The 25,853-nt window shown below is 36.0% G+C and overlaps 1 protein-coding gene across 1 annotated transcript in view; it reads right to left on the reverse strand.

Moving 5' to 3' along the window:
• Window positions 1–25,853, reverse strand: part of USH2A (usherin) — a 390,721-nt gene that overhangs the window by 143,379 nt on the left and 221,489 nt on the right. Inside the window, exon 37 of the mRNA XM_074166292.1 lies at window positions 13,495–13,674. Within this exon, the coding sequence (XP_074022393.1) occupies window positions 13,495–13,674 (180 nt within the window). The remainder of the gene's footprint in view (window positions 1–13,494; window positions 13,675–25,853) is intronic.

Genomic DNA, 25,853 nt, shown 5'->3' on the forward strand with positions numbered 1-25,853 from the left:
CATCTTCAAAATCTTGCAGCTTCCCTTACAATTGATAACTGCAGACAGAGCGAGCTATGACTAGAGGCAGGTATGCTAGCTTCCACATTGATGGAAACATCTCTGGTGAGAGTCTTATAGACTACTGGCGAGGAGACACTTGGCTAAGCTGAAGCTTCATTCTTAATGTTGATGATACAATTTCAAAGAACTGCAGGCTGGCTTTTAAGCTTTCTACTTCATGTTTGAAACTAAACAGTTCTTAGATAGCTCTGGAAATAGGGGATTCTGGAAAGCAACAGAAAAAGCAGATTATATCACTGATGGTTGGGAAAAGGGAAGAAAGTTTAAACCTATGTGGCTTAAAGAACAATAGAAGAGCAAAGGGATAGACACATAGGAATCTTTGACTTCACAGAAGTTTTGCAAAGACAGTCTCTCTGTCCTGGGAAACAGGACATACAGTAATGGGATTAAACTGCTGCAAGAAAGATTTCAAATCTCCATCAGACTATATGTTTTATCAGAAATTAGTTTTGAGGAAAGAAGATGCACAAGATCATTTCATAGTGAACTCTTTTTCAGCCAAAATAATTCGGTGAAGGGGACTGTAACGCCATAGAAGATGAAAAAGAACAAAGAGAAAGGAAAAGGCATAGAGGTGCTGACGTCACAAGAAGCACATCCCTCAGTCTGAAGCATAAATTGTTGAAAATTAATTTTTAGTACTGTTTTATTCTATGACTGAAAGCAAAAGGATAACATAAGATATTCAAAACCAGAAAACAACATTTTACTTGAACACGTGGACATGGTTTCTGCAAATGGGTGTTGCTATATCTCCACTCAATGTGGCAAAAGAAAGTAAGAAAATATAGCAACCTAACTGAATGCTAAAGGAAGTGAGCTATTAGAAAAGATGTGAACGTTCTTGTTAAATAAGAAGTCTCCTGGTTCAAATGCTAGCATTTTGTGCGCTCCTGCAGCATGAATCTGCCAGTGGACTGTTACTCACACAACAGTCTATCCTGCTGACAGAAAACTAAAGTGTTCCCAGTTGATGTGTATTCTGACAGAAGCATCAGTTTACATATGCCTAAATGTGCAGACTGGAGAACAATGCTGGTTTGCAAATAAATTAGATCCGCAATAAGATTACTGACAGATTTTTAATTCATAAATTTATCTGCAGTACATAGTGGACGGTGTGAAATACTATGCTTTTTGATGGAATCCAAGCTTGGGAGTGTCCATAAATAGAAAACAGATCTGAAAAAATGACAGATCACCTGATGTTAGGGAGTCACTACACACAGTGGGTGGTGCAGTCTTAATATATCTTGAATGTCCTAGAGGTATCTGCAAGATCCAGGTCACCATACTACCTTTTTGGCCATGAAACAACTGAAGCCACAACAGACATTTCCTCATAGTTTCTGCTCATAGTAACCCAGGCAACATGGAGCTGGTTCACAGCTGCAAATTAACTTCTTTATGCTATATGTGGCAATCAAAAAAACCTTTGTCTCATTGTCAATGTCTTTTTACAGGGAAAATGGGAGGCAGGTGTGGAGGAAGAGGAAAGTGATTCTTCCCACCTACAGTAGTTGTCCCCTTCCTTCTCATCTCCCCCAGAGACAGCATGAGCAGAAAGTCTGACTCTGGCATGCCTGGAAGGGACCAGCTCTCTGTCATGGCTCTGCCAAACCACCTCACCCCTTCAAGCTTCCACCTCTTCCTCTTCCCTTTCTGTAACAGAGAAATGTGCGTTTACACTGCCACATTTCCAGTGGCATTTACATGTTGTTTTGAAATGAATACTATATAGTACTATGATTTATAAATAGAGAGAACATTAAGAAAATCAGCATTGTTGAAAAATAGAAGTAAAATCTTAGCTAAAATCTAAACTTTCCTTAGAAGGAAAACCAAGCACCTTACTTTTGACTAAAAATACCCATTGTTTATACCAATAAATAAACCATTCTTCACAGTATACTCACATATTATAGGATCAGATGACTTTATCGTTACTGGAAATTCCAAGGTTGCAAAGACCAAGGCCCTGCCTCCTTAGGTGTGAGTACAGTTAGATATCTCAGCTGAGGATGTGCCATTGTTAATACAACTCATTACAGCTTTGGTTTTTTTTCTAGTCTCCTGATGGTACTGATATAAAATAATACTAAAGCTACAAACATAGCTGGTCTCCTTGTGTTTCAGATTGTTTCAGTGTTCATGGTAGGATATTCCCACAATCGTCATTCATACACTGCTGTTTTCTGGATGGAGCTTGCAAAGTTTCCAAAAGCTTTTGTACATTCTAACTTACCTAATCTTCTGAAATACACCTTTATGAAATATATGTATATGACATACAAGAAAAGCAGCAACTAGTTCTTGGATATTTTGTTCATATATCAAAGAGTGCTACAGGAGTGCACTAGGGAATATGTTGTCAAAGAAACCATGGAATTTTACCTTTTCATTTCCCATTTTCTCTAAGGTGTATTTGCTTATCACAACAATATCAAAGTGTCTTCTACGTCAATGCACTGAAATAAATATATTCCCACTGAAAATTGTGAAGGAAATTCAGGAATTCGGAATCTACAAAACCTCATAAACGTTACAAACTCTAACTTTACAGACTGGGAGACTACCCTTTGCTTGCAACAAGTGTTGTTCACCTAATGACAGTGGAAGTCATGTCCTTAAAATACTGAGGATATTAATTCTTTGAAAATTTACCTCCTATACTTCAATCAAGTGTCTTCTAAAATTTTGCTCCCTGGAAGTTTTTCAGGAGCAACCATACTCCCAAAAATGGAAGTTTTAAAAAAAAATAAAAAAAATTACTACTTTGCTCCAATTTTCAAGCTATTAAAAAGCATATTATCTTTTCTTGTTCACCTGATCTGGACAAGGCTGAAAACAAAAATATCAAAGCAACAATAGTTATTAAGTAGAAACTCTAGTTTGTGTGTTATCTTAATCTGTTTCTCAATTCACTCTAAGGCATTTAAAGCATACAGCCTTTGAAGTAGCCTGCCTATACTCTCTAGTTTTCTTCTGCAAAGTACAGCATATGTCAGGTTCAGACAAAATACCAAAAATGACTGTATATTTTATTAAAAGCCTATTTTTTTCCTCTCTCTCTTTTTAACAAAAGCCTAATTTAGTTGTTGTTCCCTTAGGTACAAAGTACACAGTTCATAATTCATTTGATATAAAATGTCAGTTTAGATTTTTGCACTTCTTTGATAAATGAGAAAAAACATGTACATTTCAATTTCCTTCTACGAGGTTTTAATAGCAGAAGCCCCCCTCCCATTGTGCTGCTCAAAGACCTTTGTGTTAAATTAAACATCAAGATTCAGAAACGGTAGGGAATGATATTTCCAAGCCACACAGTACAAATATATGAGACTGGGAAAAAAGGTAATGATTTTTCATACCAGTAAAGTGATCTCTCCCAAAGAGCATCTTTGATCCTTGAATTAGTTCTCAGTTATAATTTAATATATCAAAACTGTCAGCAGCTTTCCTTACATTAGACATAAAGTGATATAGTCAGCTCCACAAAGAGCAAAATACAACATTCAGGGGCTTGCTCTTCTCCCAACATGTGCTTGTGACTCTAAAGTCCATCAATATTAATGGGGAAAATCTGTGTACATCAAAGGAGACTGCAGAGAATTAATTTAATTGTATATGTCATCACTAACAGTATGGAGTGTTTTTTCCTATATAACCAAATTCTGCCATTGATCAACATGCAAAACTCTCAGGGGGGTAATCTGCACAATGGCAAAGAGCAGAATAAAAAAATTAGTTCCAGAAATAAAACTATTATAATTAGGAGAATAACAACAAAACAGTGTATATTATTCTCTTATGTAACACCCAAGGCCGAGGCTGACAAATCTGAACTATCACATTTACAGAGTAAACAAGAATTCTTATCAGTTCTCAAAATTGCCCACTGCAATGCTATGGCTGTCACTTCATGTTACAGTCTATTTCAACAGCTGCAGTATCAATAAATTAAACTGTATTAGAAAATAGCAATAGAATCACATTCTGATGCTCATGCTGAGTATCAGCACTGATGAACAACACATGTCCAGAACTCAGTACCTGCTCCTCTTGCCCCCTTTGCTGCTGACATGTACACTGCCTCACCCTGACCAGAGAAGTGTCTTTAGCCCTGGGTTACAATAGTACCTTCTCCCCCAGTAAGTACAAATTCTATTTTTTTCCTCACACACAGTTGTAGAGTTTCAACAGGGCAGTATTCTGCCTTCTTTGCTTATGAAGCCAGAGATTAGTACGCTGCTCGGCAAGTGGGAGATGGGAATGTTAGTCACTTTAGACGAATAATCCACATCTCCTTTTTTCAGCCAGAGCTCTAACAGAGATAAGCTACGATAGAATATGAAAGGTGACACCTCTGTTCCACCTAACTGTGGTGAAAATCCCTAACTGTTTTTATGGTTTGGTCCCCTACTAAAAATAGCATTTCAATTGGCAGAAATATGATCCAGGTGTTATCCACTGAAGCAAAATATTTAATATTTAAGGTGAATAAAAAGCAATTTAGACAAGCCTATTCAAACATGGAAATAATCCATGCAAAATATATAGTTGACTTATCTGATGAATAGGGTAAAAGGATTACAACCTTTTATACCTGACCCATCCACATAAGAATGTTCATACAGCATTATTAAGTAGCTACTCATCAGTTAATGTCCTGTTCTAGATACTTTTAACAAATAAACCATTTATACGAATTAACTCTTGGCTTCATTTCCTCACATAATGCTGAAGAACACATAAATCCACTGAAACCGGTGGAAGTGTGTCAATATACAACAATGAATGATCTGTTCCCAAGTATTTTTACTCAAAAGACCTTGGCTACTGTCTTCCTGTTAAAAATTGGGAAGCCTAATTGATTAAAAGTCTTAGTAACACCATCACGTTTTATTCAAACCCACGCCAGGCTGCTGTGTTTTGCCTTATATGCCACAAGACATGTCACAGCATTTACTCCAGTCTGCACATACAATTCACCATATGTTGAGGTGAAGGAAATACGTTGGCAATACTTACTCTATACAGTACAGATTTTCTTCAATCTTTTGACAAAGTAAAGAGGCAGGAAAAACTTCCTCCTCTTTGTTCGTTTTTAAAACATAGAGTGAAAAGGCTAAATATTCATCCCAGAAAATTTACAGCTGCTTAATTCAGATTACAACCATCAGGAACATCCTGTTGAATTTTTTGGACAGCACTATCAATTTCTTACGAAAAATCCTCTCAAATAGGCTTCTTAATATGTAAGACCACTCACAACTTCAGTGGAAGGAAAAATAGAGAAAAGAGAAGTAGTCTTTCTTTATATAATGCCATCTCTTCACTCATCCAACTTCTTTTCTCTCTACATTTTCTATTAGAGCTGTTTAGATAATCTAAAATCAGTTAACCCAAATTAATGTATTTTCTACTTACACAGTGGCCACATTCAAGTATGGTGACACCTTTCATAGAGGGGCAATCCCCCAGTTTAAGCTGAGGAGCAAATAGAGAGGCTGAAAAACTTTCTGACATGTATATTATACTTTTCAGCACAAGGATGAATACCAAAATCTCTTTTACCTTCCCTTTTTAACAAATACCTGTCTTTCTGTCTATCTATAAAATGGAATAACAATCCTCAGTCACTTCAGAAGCCAACTGGAAATATGAATTAGTAAATATTTGTAAAAATCATAAAATTAAATGTGCCAGTATACAAATAGTAAATATAATTCAATAGTGGATGTATCCCACTGTCACATGAAATACATTAATTCCCTTTCTTTCTTGTTTTACTAACCTGGAATCAATCTAAGAGCATATTATATCTTTGTCAGAAGAATAAATAAGACCCGCATACAGATCCAAAGGAAAAAAGACAAATCCAGCATGTATGCATGAACATGCATATATTAATATATCGTATACATATTTTTGTGCACGCATGTGCATGCAAACACAAAAATAAACATTCAGAAAGAAAAGCACAATGAGGAAAAACTATCAAATATCAGGAATCACTGGATCACTGGACTATAGATTCTTATAGTTGCCTTTGTTGTAAGAAAGAGGGTAGCATACAACAACACTGCATTATAGGGACAGCAGAGGAGAAATGGTGACTCTAATGACTGATTCTTACTCAGCTTCCCTTTTTTCTCCCTTTCTGTCTTTATAGAGAAGCTTATTTCTCCTTAGGTATTCAGTCAACCAGCTCAAAGATAACTGCATAGATGTTACATGGTAATGAGCACTATACTAGGAAAAAGTAGGGAAAAGTCAAACTTAAAACACCACCAGAACACCAAAATTTAACTATATGAAGGAAAAAAAATTTAATTCTGCAAAGTGTTTTAAGAATTCAGATACAAAGTTTAAGATTTTTTTAAACTCCATCTCAGGTTTACTTCCAAATGACACAGAAAAGTCCCATATAGGAGTTAATAGGAGTTACTTTTAACCAGCAAAAAAAACCCCCATAAAACACATTTATGACTATGATGTTTAAGAAAGATCATCTCTGGTTTTGTCCATAGCTAAAAAAAGGAAAAGAACAGTGATTTGATTCCCTCTACATTTCACCCTCAGCAAGATCTTAAGAGATCCTTAATTTTTCCCCTTAAGCTGTTTGGTTTTTTTATTCTTTAAGATATGGAAACATGATGAATACGTAACAGGGTGACAGAACTTTGTTGAAGGCTTACACAGTTCATTGAAAACAGAGGAACTTCAAAGTTTCCTCAACTATGCAAAGTAGCTCAAAAAACCCCTTGCCACTTTGCTCAAGTGCTTTACAATCAGCACGCTAATTGCCATAATTTAGATGCTTCAATTGCAGAAAATATAGAATGAAATGACAAAAAAATAAACCACCCCAAAACCCAAAAACCAACCCACAGACATTTGCCTTTGCTGACAGTTAATGAAAACGTCATTTTATTCTGGAAACTAGAGGAGCAGGTGTTGTCAAAAATAAATATAATAAAGTGATCTTTTCAGAAAAGTGGTGCAAATCATAGTAACAAAGTAACATTAAAATTGATCCAATTCCTGATACTGGTGTATATCTGGAAAATTGTTCAAAAGACAAAATTCATGGTGTGACTTTTCAAATGTCTTCTGTGTGTTATCACTAGGAATTTCAATGTTGTTTTTTTGTAGAATTCCTTCAACAGGAAAACCTAATCTATCACGTAAAGAATGTTGACTTTAATTACAGTACTGAACAGTCTAGCTCAGATTTACACAGAATGACAAAAAAAAAACCAACCACGCAACCATGAATAGGCTTAAAATTATATAAAAATTGCATACTTCATCTAAACTGTGTACTTTTTATGTACAATTGAAATGGATATGAAATAGATTTATATGATGATAGTTTTAAATAATAATTTTTGCTAAATTCCACAGCAGCAAATTTTTCCCATTTTTATATATTCTTCTATTTTTCAAAAGTACAATCAAGCTGTAGTTTCCCAGCATGAAATCTGCTCTACTGCAGTTTTCTTCCAAGTGATCTTAAGTACTGCCTGGACCTTATGCTAAGGCTAACATTTTGGAAAGACCTGGAGTGAGACCTCTACAATGAGGTTAATTGCCTGCTTATACATGATCAATTGGCTATTTCAAGTTGTTGCACAGTTCTCCCTTTCTCATCTGGCACTCCCCAAGCAAGCAAAAACATCCATGTTCTTCTAGGCAACTAAAATTGTAGGTTTCATCTTCTTGACCTCACTGTTTCATGCAGCTCCAGAAGACAGAAAGCAACCCAAGAGCTGACAAATACAGGTGTTCCTATGTCTGGAGCATGGAAACAGCACAGCTGTAACTATGGATTTCTGCCTAGCCCCAAAAGGACAGAAGGGACGTTCAAAGGGAAGGAGGTAATCAGAAGAAAAAAGACATAGGTGGAGTGTCATTGCCTTCTGGTACTCTCCAGTTTTATGAGTAGGGACTTACACTAAGGTTCAATTTAAAGCAACCTTGATGCAGTCCTTTATGATGTGTGAAGTGAGGCTGAGCCCCAACTGGCTGCAATTTAGGAAAGTGAGCAGTGAAGTGGGCACCTCTGTGCCTCCTATTGCCAGAGTCTGAAGATACAACCTTTCAGAGGTGAGACTTACTTCTCTCTTCTCTTTCCATCCAAAACAGCCACACAAAACCAAGAATAGAAACAGTATCAGCTCACTGAAAGATGTGCTGAACAGACTGGGAGAGGGGAATAAAAGAAGTAGAACTAATGAAAATGACAATCAATTCAATACTGCACAGGTTAGAAAAGAATTATTGTTTCATTAGAACAACTCCCAGTTTTCCACACAAGCCCTTTTGCAATCCCACCCTTATATCCCCATGAAATAATCTTTCTGGACAAAAGGACCTGGAACAGACAATTTACACAGCTTGCCACTGACACTCTTTAATTATCTAGGTCATTGATGAGAGATACAGGAGACCTCTTTCCCCCTCCCTACTCTATCCTGCTCTCTCCTGAAACTTCCTCACCCCTGTCAACTTGTTTGCAACGATTTTGTTAAAAGATTTCCCTTCTTCCTCAAAATTGGAGATTAAATTATTCTGAAGTTATAGGGATATAATGCATATGTTTGAGAATTTGGAATTTTTTAAATATAATTTTTTACAATGAATAAAATAGAATGATGCCAGAAGTTTTTTCTATTTCTAAAGCACCTTTCATTTATTTTTTTTTTTTGCATTTTTAAATTATGTTTTTACTACTCTACCTTTACAAGAAGTGACATAAGAGAATATAAGTGAAGAAAAATGAAGAAGAATCAGAAGATATAGAACAAAAAGAATCCTGTTCGATTTTAGTTTTAGTCTACAGAAAAGAAAAAAGAAAAAGAAAGAATAGGAAAAAGGAAACACATGAGAAAAACAACTAATGTCTCATAAATACCTGGAATTTGAAGTAAAGGAAATTATCTCAAAATAATTTTTATGGTGTGACTCAATGTGATACTGAGCATTACGGAAAAACAAACCTGTCTCACAGGGAAAATTCTAGCATATTCAGATTTGATTTTTCTTCCTAAATAATTCTGGCCTAACAGCATCATTTAGCTTTGTTTACTGAATGTTCATTCATCTAAGGAGGCCTGTTGGTTTCCATGACCAACTTTCATGAGGAAATGCTTTCAGATGTGAATATAAGTTGTATGATGTGGTTCTTATTTGTTTGCATAATTAGACCAATGATCCTATGATGCGGTTCAATACCCAGTCTCAGAGGTGTTGCTACCTAAACTAACAGTGGCTGAAATCCTCTGGCTGCAGGATACCATCCTCTGTAGATGTTGAATAAACATCAACAGTTACAAATATGTAGGCTCATTTTCTGCTCCTGAGAACTAGCCCAAGCTTGTAGGCAGAGACATGCAGCATCCTGAACATAACAAAGGACCAGCAAAGAGTAGGTGCTTAAGAAACCAAGACAATATCTGACATCTTTCACAGCTAGACATTCCTATGTTGTGCAAATCAGAGAGAGCAAATAAATGATCAACATACTCCATAAATTATGGCAGAGATTAAAGAGACACTTCACTGTTTAGGCAAAAAGTTTTTTTCAGATTATCTTCTGTTTTATGTATTACATAGGGAATATATATGAATTCTTTGAGGCTCTTTTTCTATAGATAAATCAGTACTAAGTTAATGGTTTGTAATCTCCAACACAAGTAACTACAAAGAGACAAGTCTGAAATGTGATACAGAATTACCATCCACAGCAAGTTTCATACCTCTTGTCGCTACTTGGGAATCTAGTCCTTTTCTGTGCTTTGGAGGTTACGATCGAGCCTCCACCTACTTTCTTCCCATCTGATCAGCAGCCTGTCTCTCTCTGTTATCTCTCTTCACACCTATTTTCCCAACATAATTTATCTTCTTCCTTTCTGCATACAGGACTCCACGCTAGGATTCCCTTCCACGCTAGGGCTTTTGTGGTCAAAGGCAGGGAACAAATGGATTTAACTAGACTATAAGCTATTACCAGTAGTGACTGCAACTTTCTTTTCTCTTGGCTTACCATCACTTATTACAAAGCAATCCTAAATTAATGGGGTCTTCTATGTGCCACTACATAAGAAATAGCACTCATTAAGAAGAAAAATATATAACCAAGGACTCCGTACAGAAAATTTTCTCCCAGATTTTTGCAGTTTTACATCCACTGTATCATTTCAATTCATTTACCTAATTAAATTAATTCTAAACCAATTTGTTCTCCAGATCTTTTGCTGGCTGGCAGCCTCAAATTAATGTGAAGCACTGGCTAGTATATTATTTTTTACAACTTCTACCAAAGTAGCTTAGGAGAAGATAAATAGAACAAATTCATTCTTTTTGGAAAAAATATAAAACTCAAAAAAATTTACTTCTACCTCTGCGGTATGAAATTTGTCACTAATCATTTTAAACTATGCCCTTTTATGCTTCTTCCATCTCTTTTAGCTTTCTATGCAGTTCTTTGATGTAACAAAAACAGTTTCAGACAAGATTTCAGTTCATCTGGAAAAAAAAGCTTTAAGTCTTGAGGCAAAAAGCAGTGTATTTAAAATTTATATACTCCATAATGCCTTTGTTCTGAACTTGAACATCCTGAAAAACTTCTCCGCTTTCTTTTGCTTTCCAACTGAAGATCATTTGTTCTCATGGTTTCAGCTTCTTATTATGCAACAGTGACTTTAACTGGTGGTTCCAGCATTTAAGTACATGCACAGTCATGGCTGACCCTTTCTGATCAATTGCCAATCCATACAGGTTTGACTGATAAAAGAGCCAATTAGATTTAAGCAAATTAAGGGACATCACCAATGTCAACCACTTATTAAACTGAATGCTGAATTCCATGCATACAAAACACTAATGCACCAAGTCCCATTAAGAGTTGAAATCCTAACCCCATTAGTAACTCCAGACCACTACAGGGTAAGGGTCAAAAGAAAGTTTCATATTTATGGATTAACATTTGGATTCAGTTTTTATTTTTTAATCTTTCCAAGAACTCTTGAACCTGCACTGCAATTTTAGTCAAAAGCTTAGATAAAATACATCCCTTATTTCTAAGATAGTTTTTTAAACGTTCAGTTTAAGCATGGCAAATCAGCTTGGTGAGAAATTAGGATATATTCAGTCAGGTAACACTAAAGACTTGGTGTGCTTTATATTATGTGCAAGACATTTTAAATAAAAAAGGAAACAAAAGAAATGTATGTTGGAAAAAAAATTGTATCATAATTGAAAAAGCGTTCTGCAGTAACTTCAAAATGGAATTCTCCTTTGTCCTCTATCACTCTCCCTCTTATACAGTCTTCCATCAAGCTCCATGAAGTACTCCCCACAACAAAAATTTTTGAAACAGCTTGTTTTGTTATCCTTGAAAAAAGAATGCTACATTTTAACACTCATTTAAAGGCTGTGATTTTGCATATAATGAAACCTCTTTCACTCTACGATCATGCAAAAATTCTGCCAAAGTGAAATCTCAGCCAATGAAGTAAAAAATAAAATTCCTTCTGAATTTAGTAGGATCTAGATTTCATTTAATGATTTAGAAAGTGTTTGTAAGTGAAGAAACTGAATACGTCCCACTGTAAAATTACCACTATACTCATAATTTAGCATACAATGGAACTGTATGACGTTTAAAGAGTCATTATAATAAACATCATATTAAGCATTGACTGTCCTAGATACACATATGCGTCTGTATGTGTATATGCTTCTAGTGAGAATGTAGTATGTGTGAGAGTACTTCTCTCATATGCACTGCTTCATTTATTATTCATTTCACTACAGATCACAGTCCAGTGGACAATAGTACGGAAGATATCTTTAATAACTCTCACTGCTAATTTAATTCTACTTAAACACACATATCCTAGTGAATGCCACATGCTTTTCAGCATGATTTTATGTGTAAATCAGGGTAATATGTTTTCAGATCATTAACTAAAAGGAAGCATGAACTAAAACCTATTTAATCAATGAGGTATTGCTTTTAAACTACCACAAGGTCATAAAAAAGATAATTTCAAAGCTATAAGTTTTCTAATTGTAATCAACAACAATCTAATAATGAAAGAAAGTGTATCTTAATGGCTGTCATAAACTTGTGCAGATCCTTGCCTATCTTTAAGGATCTTTTACCTTCTTATTTGGTAAAATTTTCACTACCAAATTTTGCTATTTCTTCATGCAAAATTGGAGTCTGACAACAAAATTAGAAACATCAGCGTCTTACTTCTCAGTCTTCGGTGAGCAGTAAAACTGAGTTTCTGGTTTATCATTATATGAAAATGTATATTTGTTAAAATTTTGTAGAATTTGGCAATCAGATTGGAAAAGTATAAAACATCCTAGGAATTTACCTTTTCCTTCGTGCTCAGTAACGTCATACAAACTCTGCAGTTTATTTATTCACTTCTCAGAAGTCTTTCTGTTGGTTTGGCCCCAAAACCAGTTCAATCTGTTTGTAAGTAATCTGTTCCAAGTGTAATTGTATTTTTGAGCTGTAAGTTTTATGGGATTTTGGTTTGGTTTGGTTTTTTTGGTTGTGTTTCGTGGGTGGTTGTGTTGGTGTTTTTTTTTTAACCTTCAAAGGATACGTGTGTCACTCTACACTATTCCTGCTCATGAGCTACACCTACACATCTCAACATCGTTTTGTTGGGGTCTCACTTTAGAATTCAAAATTGCCTTAAATTCAATGTTTACAGTGGCATTTAGTCAACAAAAGCTAGTTCACTAGGATGGCCATGAAAAGAGAATGTAAAAGGAACACATATATAGCAGGTGGAAATTTAAGCTTTCGTTTAAAAAAACCCCAACCAACACCCAAACATGCACAATGTTTAGAGAATATTTGCTCAATTCTCTTATCTCAAATTTTTAAGAGCCTCATTCACTGTAAATCAGCACACGGAAATTGGCTTTCTTACAGCTACACCAGTTTGTGGATACTGGCTCAATATATTACCAATGGTTTATAATACTACTATTAAACAAATTATCTAAGTCTACCCAGTAAGTGCTCTTTGTCAGCACTTAACATTTATTCTAAAACAGATTACAAAATGCAGGTAAATCTCTCTATATTCTTAGATTAGATTAGCTGTCCATGATAGAATACGCCACCATACACAGAAAAAAATGAAGTATATAATGCACTTCTCACCTACATAACGTTACCCATACAACTACCTGTTTTCATTCTCTAGATCTTAAATTGAGCAATGTGACAAATTAGAAGCTGAAAAGAACAATTTTGTCAGTAAGAACTACTAATGCAAACACATTCTTCTGAACTTCCAGTCCTCAGTTGCAATAATAAATAACATTTTGTTCAACACAGTATTTGTGTAATTGTTACATGCACAGAAAAAAGCACTTTTTCATACTTACCTCCTGGAGGCATGACTATTGTTATAGCATCACTTATCAAGCTGCCCTGACTGTTGGAAGCATTCACTTGTACTGTGTAGTTAGAAAATGGAATCAGTCCTTTAATGGGTACCAATACATTGGATTCGTTGCTGCTGCATAACATCCGAGTACCATTTACAATAGAATAATTAGCAATAGCTGTTATGAAAAAAGGAGGGAGAGGAAGAAGAACAAATGTTAGAACTTGCATCTGCTACAATTCGCTGTCTTTGTGAACCAAGTCTTATTTCTACTCAAATGAAAGCTACCACTGATACCAATAACACCAAAAATGGGCTATTTTTGGTAAATGGGAAGAAAAGGTATTATTCACCACTTCCTCCTCCTTTTGCTAACAGTTTGTGGTACTTGTAAAACTTGGAAAATAAATGCATCAAATGTAGTTGCAAAGCTGACTGCTATATACTGCAAACAGAAGCCCGTTCTCAGAAATTAGTCGTGTTCCAGTTGCATGATAACTGCAAAATCAAAACGTTAACATTAATTTTTATGCCTATGAAAAAATGGTGAAACTTCTGGAATTCACTAGAAAAACACTTACCTTAGGAGTTTATAAGCTAAATCCATTGCATACATGAGTCATATGCAGAAAGAAACACGTTTTCCAGCATGGCCTGTAGTCCTCTCAAAGATAATACAAGAATAATACAATTATTCGGTCTATCAGTTGAAGTCACCAGAGGACACCACAGCAACCTACATTTCCTTTACAACCCTTTTAAGATCTTAATATTTAAGACAATATTCTACCCTGCAAAAATAACAAAATAAATGTTTCCAAAATACCTGATGAGTAAGACTGGAAAATAAAAAAAAAAAGTGTCCAGTAACAATTTTTTTTTAATCAATGAAGATTTCACTCACGTATCTGAGAACAAAGCTGAACTCATTTAAAGATTATCCAATATTTTGAACATATAAAGTGCTATATAAATGATTAATATTATTACTACTCTCCATCATTCCATGGAGCACTCTCACATTGATGTCAATGGAAATTCTGCATTACAAACAGCAGCAGAATCACACAAATCTGAGACCATAGGTACAAGAATGAGATTAAACAGAATATAACTATTAAAAATATCTAAAATTAATTAAGGCATTGTCACAGGCAGAAGACTGAATATCCACATCTGAGTCTTCTACAACATCTAAATAAGAATTTTTTAAAAACTAGAAACTCTCCATTAATTACTTTTTTAAGTGATAATCATTGGCTTGACTCCTTTTTATGCAAGTTTCAAATGAACTGTTAAAACTGAAATATTATTAAACCTCAAACAGTTTTTCAAATATTCCATATTTCTATGACATGCACTAACGTGCATATGCACATTTCAGTCATGCCCACATTCCATTTTACCATGAATGAATGATCTGAATTTTCCTCTAATTTTGAGATTCCTATGAACAATCTGTGATTTACTTATGGTACAAATCCAAGCCATTCCATTATTTTGATGTTCACAGAGCTGCACAAAGGGTGTTTTCAGTTACCCTGCCTGGTAACATATGTCAAACTTAATTTCTGAGTTTTTGGGGTGGGAGAGAGTTTTATGAAACTCTTTTTATAAATCTGTCTTGTAGTCTAGTGCCTCATTGCTCAAATTCTACCTGGATTACACCACGCCATAGCACCAGACTGCCCAAACGGACTACAGTAATGTGAATGTAGAATAATTTTGTGAAACCTGATGGATTTCTTTTGGATTTCACTGAATTTTAATTAGCCTGAGAGACCCCATTTTATAAACAGCAATGGAGACAAACTTTGTATCATGCAAGAAAACAACCACATTTTACTCATTCCACATATTGACATAACAATTCTGCAGGAGCAAATTATTTTGTCTGAGATTACTCTGTACCCAGCCTACTAAACCAGCACTAGAAAAATACATCTGCATTACTTGATCTCAGGTCTTAAATTGTATATCAAACCCTCCTTCTGCGTCTTTGTGAAACTGTCCTTGTGTGTGATTTGGGAGTAGATATGATCCAACAAAGGACATTTCTGCCATTATCTCAGGTTTTTTGTGCACCAACAAGCAGTCTGTGACTTAATATTTGCAATGCCCACTCAACAACACAAGACTGTCATATGCACCTATTGCTTTATGAACAATAATAAAGCCATTAGAAACGGCCAACTGACGTAAACATTCTTAAGGTCCTAGTGATGTGAAACACTTAAGGACTCAGCTGGCTGTGAATAAAAGATGCATTTTTCAAATATTTAAACTACAATGTGTAGGAAAATTTAAAAATCCAGTGTTGACAGATCAAGGCACATAGGATAGATTCAAACCTCAGTAATAAAAGTAGGCTCCTTAACAGCAATTTATGTGACCAAATAATGAGAAAATTCAACTTTTTCTATCTACAGTACAGTATGAACATGTTAATATTTTTGTTCTCATCCACTGGAGCCCAGAATGAAAGCATGTACTTCCTCTGCTGATATTTTTATTCCACTATTAATCTTTCTTCCAATGGCTAACTATACTGTATTTTTAAAAACATGGTTTCAAGTAACAGAAAAGGAATTAAAAGGATAACACTCTATTCCAAGTTGCCTGGATAACAACATTAATATACAGTAATTATACAATTAGTTGTAACATTAAATTCCAGTTATAGCAGAGTGATTACTCGGCAATTATAAGAAGTATATAATTACTCAATAATTAGGAGAAGTATGTAATTACACAACCATTTTATTCAGCTCAAAAATGAACTTGCAAATTTACAATGAGTTAGACAACACAGCAGTTCAAAATTTTTTCATTGCTTCTAATAAAAAGCTGAGGAGCACTTGCAAGTTTCCTAACCTGAAATTTACGCAGACAAAAGGTGCTTAATCCCAGCTGCCAGCCAAGCAACTTTCTGCTACTGGCAAGTAAAATATTAGAAGAACATTTTTAAAATGCAAGTCTTGTTGGGGATATGTTGCAATATGCATCTTTGCCACTTCTCACTGCTTAAAGTTTGCTTTCAGTGGGCTGGAAAATGCAGACACATAGGTTCAGCCTGACAGAAAGCGATACAGCGATAACCCTGTCATATCACTCTGTGCCATTCCTGCCTAGACTGCTTCAGTGTGGACCCTATTTGTGAATATAAGTGGATGACACCTCTCTTTTTCCGTTTTTCATGTGTATTTTTCTCTCAGTCCTGCTCACAGGTCCTACTGTAGCCTACCAGCAAGTCTGCCACAGACCTAAACAGCAGCTGCTTCAGACACTGGTAAAGCCCTAAGAAACATTGTTTTACTTCAGAAAAGTGGTTGCTACCAGAATACCTCTTCATTCCTGCACATTTCTGCCTTGTAACTCCTGCCATGAACAGTCACTAGTGTTCCAACAAGCAAGATTCCTTCAAGACACAGCTAACATGAATAACCTAAGGAAGCGGAAAACAAAATCCTACAACTGGCTCACCATGTCCTTCAACACTTAGACACGCAAGCACCCTTACCAAGAGATGAATTCAGGTGGAAGGGGGTTTAGAGCCACCATCTCCTATAAGCTCTCAAAAGAGACTAAACCCTCTGCAGACACAAAAGTCTTCCCCATGCTTCTTATACTTTCCATATTTTCGCATTGTGATTTTTTTTTTTCTTTTACTAGCCTTCCTGCTCATAAGGCTCTCTGTATTTCCCCCAACATTTCTGAGGGACTTCTTTGGCTAAGCCTGGTACTTAAGAAAGAGCTGTGCTGTTTTCAGTTTATTCCTAGTTTATAGCAGATCAAAGTATCTCAGTTTTTCAGGAAAATATTATCTAAATGAAGAAATTAAGGCTAAAGAGTATCTATGTACATACTTAAAAACTATGTATACTTGAAACTAAGTCAAGTAATAAAACATGTTTACCATAAAAAGATGCACAGATACATATTCCATTCAAATTCATTGTTTAAAAGTGCTAAGCTTCACACAGCATTCTTGCTGGTGAGTATTTGTGTTTGAAGGTTCACTGTGGTTTTGGGTGGACACTTTGAGGGGGGTTCCCAAGTAGACATGCATTTCTGCTACTGAGTACCCCTGTAAATAGGCGATTAAAGCTCCTGTGGGTCGGTGGTGCGTAAATTACTGCTGTCCTGGGTCCATCATCCTATGGGGTTCACTAGATTGAAATAACATAAATGGGTATCCTTTTCCATTCTTGTTATAATCATTGTCACAAGAATTTTAATGCCTCATATATTCCGTAATTTTTTTTCTGTGTGCTGTACTGCTCTGACCTTTTCAATATTCTGTAATTTGACTGGCTGGCCATTTCAAGTTCTCTCCTTTTTACAGCCTTATTAACTTGTGGGGAAGAGGTGAAATGGACAGCCAATCAGAATACATAATATTGCAAAGGTCACAGTAGTACAGTATAGTATCAGCAGACACAGAATACTGTATATTAGTCATTAGCTTTCTGATATCTTATTCATGTGACAAAGGTTGTAAGGAGCGCAGGAAATGGTACAATATGAAACCATTCTTATGACAAAAACTGCAATGGAAAAAAGAAATAATACAAACTAAATGCATTCATCTTGCATTTTAAAACTCTTTTTTTTTCCCAGAATTTGCCTCATTTAATGGTATTTTTCTCATATGGATAAAATTTAACATTTTTAAGGAAAAAGGTAATAAACTGAGATGTTTCTTTCTATGTATCAAACAGTAAAAACTCACATTTCATGTGTGAGCAATCTTTTTGAAATTACCAAATACTTTTATTACTACCATTGCATTTGTGATTATTAAAGTTTAAACTCAATCAGTCCAATGTGTCAGTATCACAAACAAGCTGACACAACTATGCTGCTGAGTATAGGAAGCCAGGAGGCCATGCTAATGAAAAATATTTCTGGGCACTCACGTGCTTTTCTTTCCCTAATCATCAAGAGCTAGCTGTCATTATACAGAAGATACTGGAACAAAATCACCTTGCTAATAATTTTCTCTTCTTATTCTTACAGGATTTCAACAATGGAGTTGCCTTTGTAAAACAGAATATTTCTACCTCTTCCTATTTGCAGTGTCGCAGAAACTGGCTGACTTCTCATCTTACCCCTAGATTTGTCTGAACTTAAGTGATATTACAGGACCATAATCTGTGAAACGCAGAGAGATTTCCATGTAAAAAGTACTTAGGCCTGAAACACTCAAATCTTATAATCACAAGTGTTTAATGAGCTAATCTTTTCTTTCAAGATAATGCAAGGTTTTAATCACAAAAGTACACTATATATTATATTATACTACATGGAAAAAGGTATTTTTGGGCTAGTTTAAGGCTTTGTGTCATGATCTGAAATATTATTACCAATCTATATACTGTTTCCATTATGTATATACAGGTCCTGATAACCCCTTTTCCATTAGAGGGCATGTTGCTTCACAATATTCAGATAGAAGCAGAACTATCCCCACTGTAGAAAACTACTCAAAGAATAAAGATAGCAAAAATCCAGTTCATATGAGGATCTAAAGAATTATACAAAGATTACTTAGTTAACTATCACAAAAACTTAGTTATTTTTATGCCTGCTTTATATGTGTGTGAGCATACAGAGGTTAAGCATCTCATCTTAGGCCACAGAAAAAGTTAATGTCAGAATAGCACAACAGAAATGAAACAAGAACTCACTTGTTCCCCGCTTTCCCCATCCTTCCATTTGTCTCATCCTCACTCAGCACCGATTTCTGTCCCTGTCCTGGTTCCTGGCTCTCTGGCACCAAGCCATTCTGGGGGAAATTCTGTGAATATGAACACTTCCTCTTCAGTAAGCTCATTCTTTTGTCCATTAGTTTTGCCCATTCTTCAGCCTCATTAACTTCCACACAAGCTACTCCTTTCCTCCCAGCCATGATTTTCTTCTCTCCTTCTGTCCTTTTCACACCGTTTCTATTGCAGTATTCAGAATAAAAAACATGACTTTCCATTCATTCAATTATCCCAATTAAATACAGCTAAAAATCTTTCCCCAACAGTACTGGTGATTGTTTTGCTAAGAAAGGTATTAATGAACTTTTTTCCAAGTGTCATCCCAATTGTTATACTAGATCATATGAAGTGGTTTCTGTGCTTTGACAACATACCCCTCTTTTCAACAAAGCGTTGGGGGAGCAGGTTGTGTTTTTCAGTGGGAGTTTTTTGTTTTGGGGTTTTTGGTTGTGTTTTGTTTTTTCAGATGAGTACATTGCCGATTTTGTGTCTCGATCTCCTTAACCGCTATTTGTTCCTCTGCTCTTGAGTTGACAGATATACTGTTCCTAAGGACATATCATGGTCTCAACCCATCAAACTGAGTCCAAAACTTAAAGTATCATAGGAAGTCTTCGTTCTCATGGGCTAGGGGGAATTGTTGAATGAGGCAGGATGGGTAATTTAAGAGCACTGCAGCAATCCGGTAAATCTATGAATCCAAAATATTCATTTTCCTGTAAATAATGAACAGTTCCCGCTACCTGCATTGAAAAACCTTAACTTTTTCCTTTTGCTCTGGTAACTAAAGAAGCCTTTAGTTTTAAGACTAAAAAATAGAAAATATTTAAAGAACAATATGAAGGTCCTGATCCCCACATACGGCAGAAATCTGAAAGCTCAAAGACCCAGATGTAGTTTCTGACTGTACCACACAAGTTGTTTCTTTGACAGCCCAGTTTCCCTCACCTTACAACAGGCAAAGGCACCTTCTGTGACTTTCCACAGACTTAAATTTGGTACAGTTACCTTAGGCTCTGTTGAGAGGTATAGAAAGCGTATGCTAAACATTCTCTCTATCGCTCTGAGCTGGACTCCAGTACAGGCTGGGGGCTGATGCTGGAAAGCTGCTTTTTTGTTTTGAAAGAGACAGGAAGGTCCTGGTGGAAAAGAAGTTGAACATGAGCCAGCAATGAGCCCTTGTGACAAAAGAGGGCCAACAGCCTTTTGGGCTGCATTAGGAGGAGCGTTGCCAGCAGGTCAAGGGAAGGGATCCCTCCTCTCCATTCAGCCCTGATAAGACACATCTGGAGTGCTCATCCAGTTCTGGGCTCCCCAGTAGAAGACAGACATGACTTACTGGAGCGCTCTCCATGCAAAGATGATTAAGGGCTTGAAGTATCTGTCGCACAAAGAGAGTTTGAGAGAACTGAGGTTGTTTAACCTTAAGAAAAGAAGGCCTGGAGGGGGAAGAATCTTATCAATGTGTATAAATATCTGATGTGAGAGAGTAAAGAAGCCAGACACTTCTCAGTAGCATATAGCAACATTACCAGAGGCAATGGGCACATACAGAAAGACAAGAAATCCTGTTTAAACAGAAGAAAAAACTTTTTTTACTGTGAGGTTTGTCAAACACTGGAACAAGTTGCCCCAGAGAAGTTGTGGAGTCTCCATCCTTGGTGAAATTCAAAACCCAACTGGATGCTGTCCTGGGCAATGTGTTCCAACTGACTCTGCTTGGAAAAGGCCGTTTGGGCTAGGCGATCTCTAGAGGTGCTCTCTGACCTCAGCTGTTCTATGATTCTATGAAAATTTGCAGAATACTTCAAGAAGGCTAAGGCAAAGCAGGGGTAATCATTATGATGAAAGCATGTTCCTGTCAGTAGAAATAAGTGATCATTAGTGTTACAAACACAAAGGAATGTGCATTTATATGCTCATTAATTCTATGGACTGAAATATGAATAAAGCCCACAGCTTGATGGGGGAGCTCATACAAGAAAGCACAGACCCCATGGATAGTTAATGACTACAGCCAAGGTTGGACTCTGTCATGATGGCAGACAGAGAAGAGTGTTTGGTGTGTGGTCTCATCTACCCTTTTAAGCTTCCAGTTCAGTGCCATGAGGCTTTCAACTTAAAAACCTCTGTATTTGTGAGATTAAACTGTCAGGAAGAACTTTTTTTATTTGAATTACTCTTTTAGGTTTTCTCATTACCCTTTCATAAACATAGAAATGTGCAATGAGTCTTGCAATTGAGTATGTCTCATTAAGATCTTCCAGTCTAAATAGTGTATTCAGTATAGTGTTAAATCTCTGCTGTAAGTATATTCATCTGTATTGTAACTCACTTTGCTGCAACAGCACCAAGAGGCATCAGTCCTGGACACCCTCCTACAGTGTACTAAATGTTGTAGGGACACACTGTAAGAACTCAAGCCATGACCTAAAGAAATCATAAAATAGAGTGAGGTCACCCACCTCTGGAAAGTGTTCTATGAGTAGAACAAACTTATGCGGATTTCACAGAGGCTTCCAGCGTCCGGGGGCTCTTATCCCGACATGAGCAGGAGAAGGCATCCCAGCACAGTTTAGCACCCCAAGTGCCATAGCATCACATTGTCTATAAATGAGCAGAAGGCACCAAATAGCAAGAATGTTTGCTGTACTTGGAATGTTGAGCTGATGATAGAGAATATAATTATTGATTTAATCCATTTTGTTTGAGGGGTTTTATAGACAAATGATCAGACTTTATAAAGTTCATTTCAGATGAGATTTTACACACTAAAAAAAATCCAGAAACAGTTAGCTTTAAAATCTTCAAGTTTGTTTTTTTATGGTTAGAACATTCATTCTTTAGCTGCAGCAGTACATAAATGGAGATTATCACAGTATCTGGTTTCAGAATCTATGCCCATAATTCACAGATGCCAATAAGAATTTTCCATTCTCCAGGGACACTATCAGAAGGAGACTAGCTAAACACACAGAGCAGAATTCAGAGTCTCAAATCCATAATCAAATATCTAGATTGATTGTGTCACTTGCACTTGTATTGATTTCAATTGGAGCAGCTGACCCAAGGGAATAATAAAAATGTGGAATAAAACTGATTTATGAGAACAAAATAAATCCTTTTGTGAGTGGTAATGAATTGGTACTATTTAACCCTTTCAATCACAAAGGGAGAACACTATTTAGTTTTTCAGAATGCTGAGTTAGCCAAAAAGAAGTAATATAAAAAATGTCAATACTGTCAAATGCCATTACACTTCGTTGTAATACTTTGGAAGGAATGAAGCTCTAAACTTGATCTAGGATTTTTATTTGACATAAGACATTCTTTTGGCTTTTCCAGTCACCTTACATCATAAATGATGCGCTTGTAGATTGAAAGAACCACAGAATCACTCAGGTGTTTGTTGTACTTACTCATAGAGTAGCTCCCTCTAGCCTATTTAGGGTAAAACCATGCAGAGTAACATAAACAGCCATATCAACTGCACATAAAAGGATGACTTATCATAGTATCTTGATCTTTCTGGCATAACACTAGAAAGTTACACAGTCAAAATCTAATTTGATTGTCCTTACACAGTTCAAATAAAAACTTCATCAAAGCTTGTCAAACAGGAATTTTCATCATGCTTTCTCTACTTGAGAAAATAGATTTTACCTTAATCTCTAAAGAGAAGTGTATTTGTTTGAAACCAACACATACAAGCATCCAAACACAGTATCTTCATCTGCGGGAGCCCTAGTCAGACTACATGTATTTTGTTTGGGTCATGTATTTACATTGTTGACACTAGTAATTTTGTGTCCGATGTCATAAATTGTTTTTTGGCTTTTTTGCATTTAGGATTTACCATAGGTACCTAAGTGCTGTCAATGTAGCTTCCTCAGCCTTCACGTGGGTTAAAAGCTCTAGCAGACATTCATTAACTAAAAGACTGTTTTCATAGGAGAACTGATTGGCAAATTCCATTTTACTCAATACTGTTTACCAGTGCCATGTCCAGAAGATTGCTATTATTCCCTAGACTATTCCAACGGAGCAGGGATGGTCTCAGAGACTCTCCTGCTATTGGCAGTCACCAGGAGTTTCAGCCTGTAATATGTTTCTCACAGAAATTGGGTTCAGTCTTAAGTATCTGCTTTATAACATGAAAGCCAATAAATTACACCATATAGAAACAGACCAGACTATATGTGAAAAAAACCATAATTATTGAACAGAGATATGCAGAAAATAATTTAAAATACTATCTGCAGTCTGATGCTAGAGTCTTCACTGAAGGAACAGTCCAATGTAGAAATTCGAGAGACTGCTTTCATTTCGCTTTCCTCTGAGACACTTGTACCAAGGAATAGAAAAGAAAAGCATATCTGGAGTTGAAGGAAATCATGCTACTAGATGGTGTATTGTGAAGCTATTCAAAATCTACTGAAGCTTTACCAAACATTACGCAAAAAGTGCATGCAAAACTATGAGTTTTCTAGCCATGCAAATCAAACTTTAAATGGCACATTACTCAGTGCCAAAATACCCCTGGCTCTAGTGAACAGACTAAACGTGACTATTTGAAAATGGATCACACATCCCCTTTTTTTCTCCCTCAAACATCTTTAGAACTAGTAAGTGTTATTAGTGAAATCTGTAGTTAAAACTAAGGAGACAGACACACAAAATGAGGGAGGAAGAGGATGAAATATGAAAAATCTCTTTAATGGCTGACTTGGAAAAGCATCTTAGAGCTCCCACAAAAGCATCCTACTTTGGAAGTGGGGGAGGGTGTCTCTCTGGTGCAGCAGGTGGCAATGATGAATACACCAATGCTGCTGCTCATGGTAGGGATGATGATTTTTGCCATGCTGTCCCTCGACCACTATCTACTTTCCATTGGGAACTGCTCAAACTCCCTGTCGGTTGTTCACATTTATGATGCTATTTGTGCTGCGTGGAGTATGTCAACATGGTGCAAGTGTTGTATACTGACTGGTCACTAAACATCTGTGTACATATATTAATGGAAAATACTTATCAAGCATTTCTCAGATTCGCATTCCTTTTGAAAACTTTACCCTTCTTTTAAGGTCAAGGATCTCTATTCTCCTTAGGTCAGATTCTTGAAGAAAGGATTATTTTTCTTATTAGTAATATCAAGGATTACTACTAGGTAATTCAGGTTGCGGAATGTATAGGTTTACTGTGCACTCCTAAATTACTGCAGACAAGTTGGAATGACTTTCCCTGTCCTTGATAGATAATGGTCTGTCCCTGGCATAGGAACACATGTATTATAAACATCTTTGGTAAATGATCATATGCAGGAAGAACACAGTCCTGATATTTACCTATTATGGAAAAAATATTCAGATTTCTTTGGTACAAGCTTTTTGAATGTTCAGCAACATGAAAATAAAGGGTTAATAACTACTTACAATAGGAAAAAAATTAGCAAGTTTTTTAAGAAATAGCTCGTCTTGAAAATAAATCACATGCTTTGTTTACATATATAGAATGACTATGCTGCCATTTTTGTAAAAGAATTTTTTTTTGCAAATATTAAAGCACATTCCAACTTGTATCTATCGTCATGTATTGCATATTCAGTTGCAGCAACTGTAAATGCAAATCTATATTTAGATATTTATATTTTGAGGTAACTATGCAAATAACCATGTCTAAAAGAAATTCACTACGAAAATAGGCCTTACAAGTTTCTCAGAAATGTTTTAGTCATTTCTGAAACATGTTTAATTCTCAAAAATTGTGTTTGTTTTAAATTGTCAGATCTAAATGTAAAACACTTACCTCCTCCTGCATCTTTGAAGATAACACCCCACAGAATTTTCATTCTTAATTCTCAAGCCTTCAACACAAGACAGGCTAGGAACTTTAAGGGGTTTCAGCATTCGTCTCCCCAGTTCTGCTGGCATCTGCAGGTAGCATGTCTTCCCCCAGCAGACATTGTTTTTTTGCACTAGCTTGATTCTTACTATTACCTATTTGAATGCGGATTGGCGAGCGTACTGAAAGCATTGTGCCCAATCAGGATTATAAGAGGAACCTTCTAATAGAAGCTAAATTAATAGATGGTCTGTGTTTCATTCTATTTACTTATATATATAGTAAATATTAAACTAAAAAGATTAGATGAACAAAATTCTAAGGTATATATGCAAAAGTCAACTTGTTTATAGATATAGTTTCTTTCCCCCTCGCCCCCCCCCCAAAATGCTGTATTTTGCCATCAGATTTCTCCAGTTTGACAAGAGAATGAGCAGGTGAATGAGTAGGCTGCAAGGAAGCTTTCTGGCACAGAACTTCAAATAGGCAGTTACCAGGTGAATAATTTTCCCTTTACAAAAACACCAGATGAACTACATTGCTGAAAAGTAAGAACCCTGGATGATATGTCAACAAGAGAAGTCATGAAAACCTTAAAAAAAAAAAGAAAAAAAACCCAAACAAAACTGAAAATAACATACATTGATTCCTACACACGCAAGCAACAAAGAGTTCTGAGTATAACCCTGCAACTTTGTGTTGTGAAACTCCCTAAGGACATATAGTTAATTAAGGATTCTCTTTATGT

The sequence above is a fragment of the Numenius arquata genome, chromosome 2, assembly GCF_964106895.1.
Source record: "Numenius arquata chromosome 2, bNumArq3.hap1.1, whole genome shotgun sequence".
NCBI lineage: Eukaryota > Metazoa > Chordata > Aves > Charadriiformes > Scolopacidae > Numenius > Numenius arquata.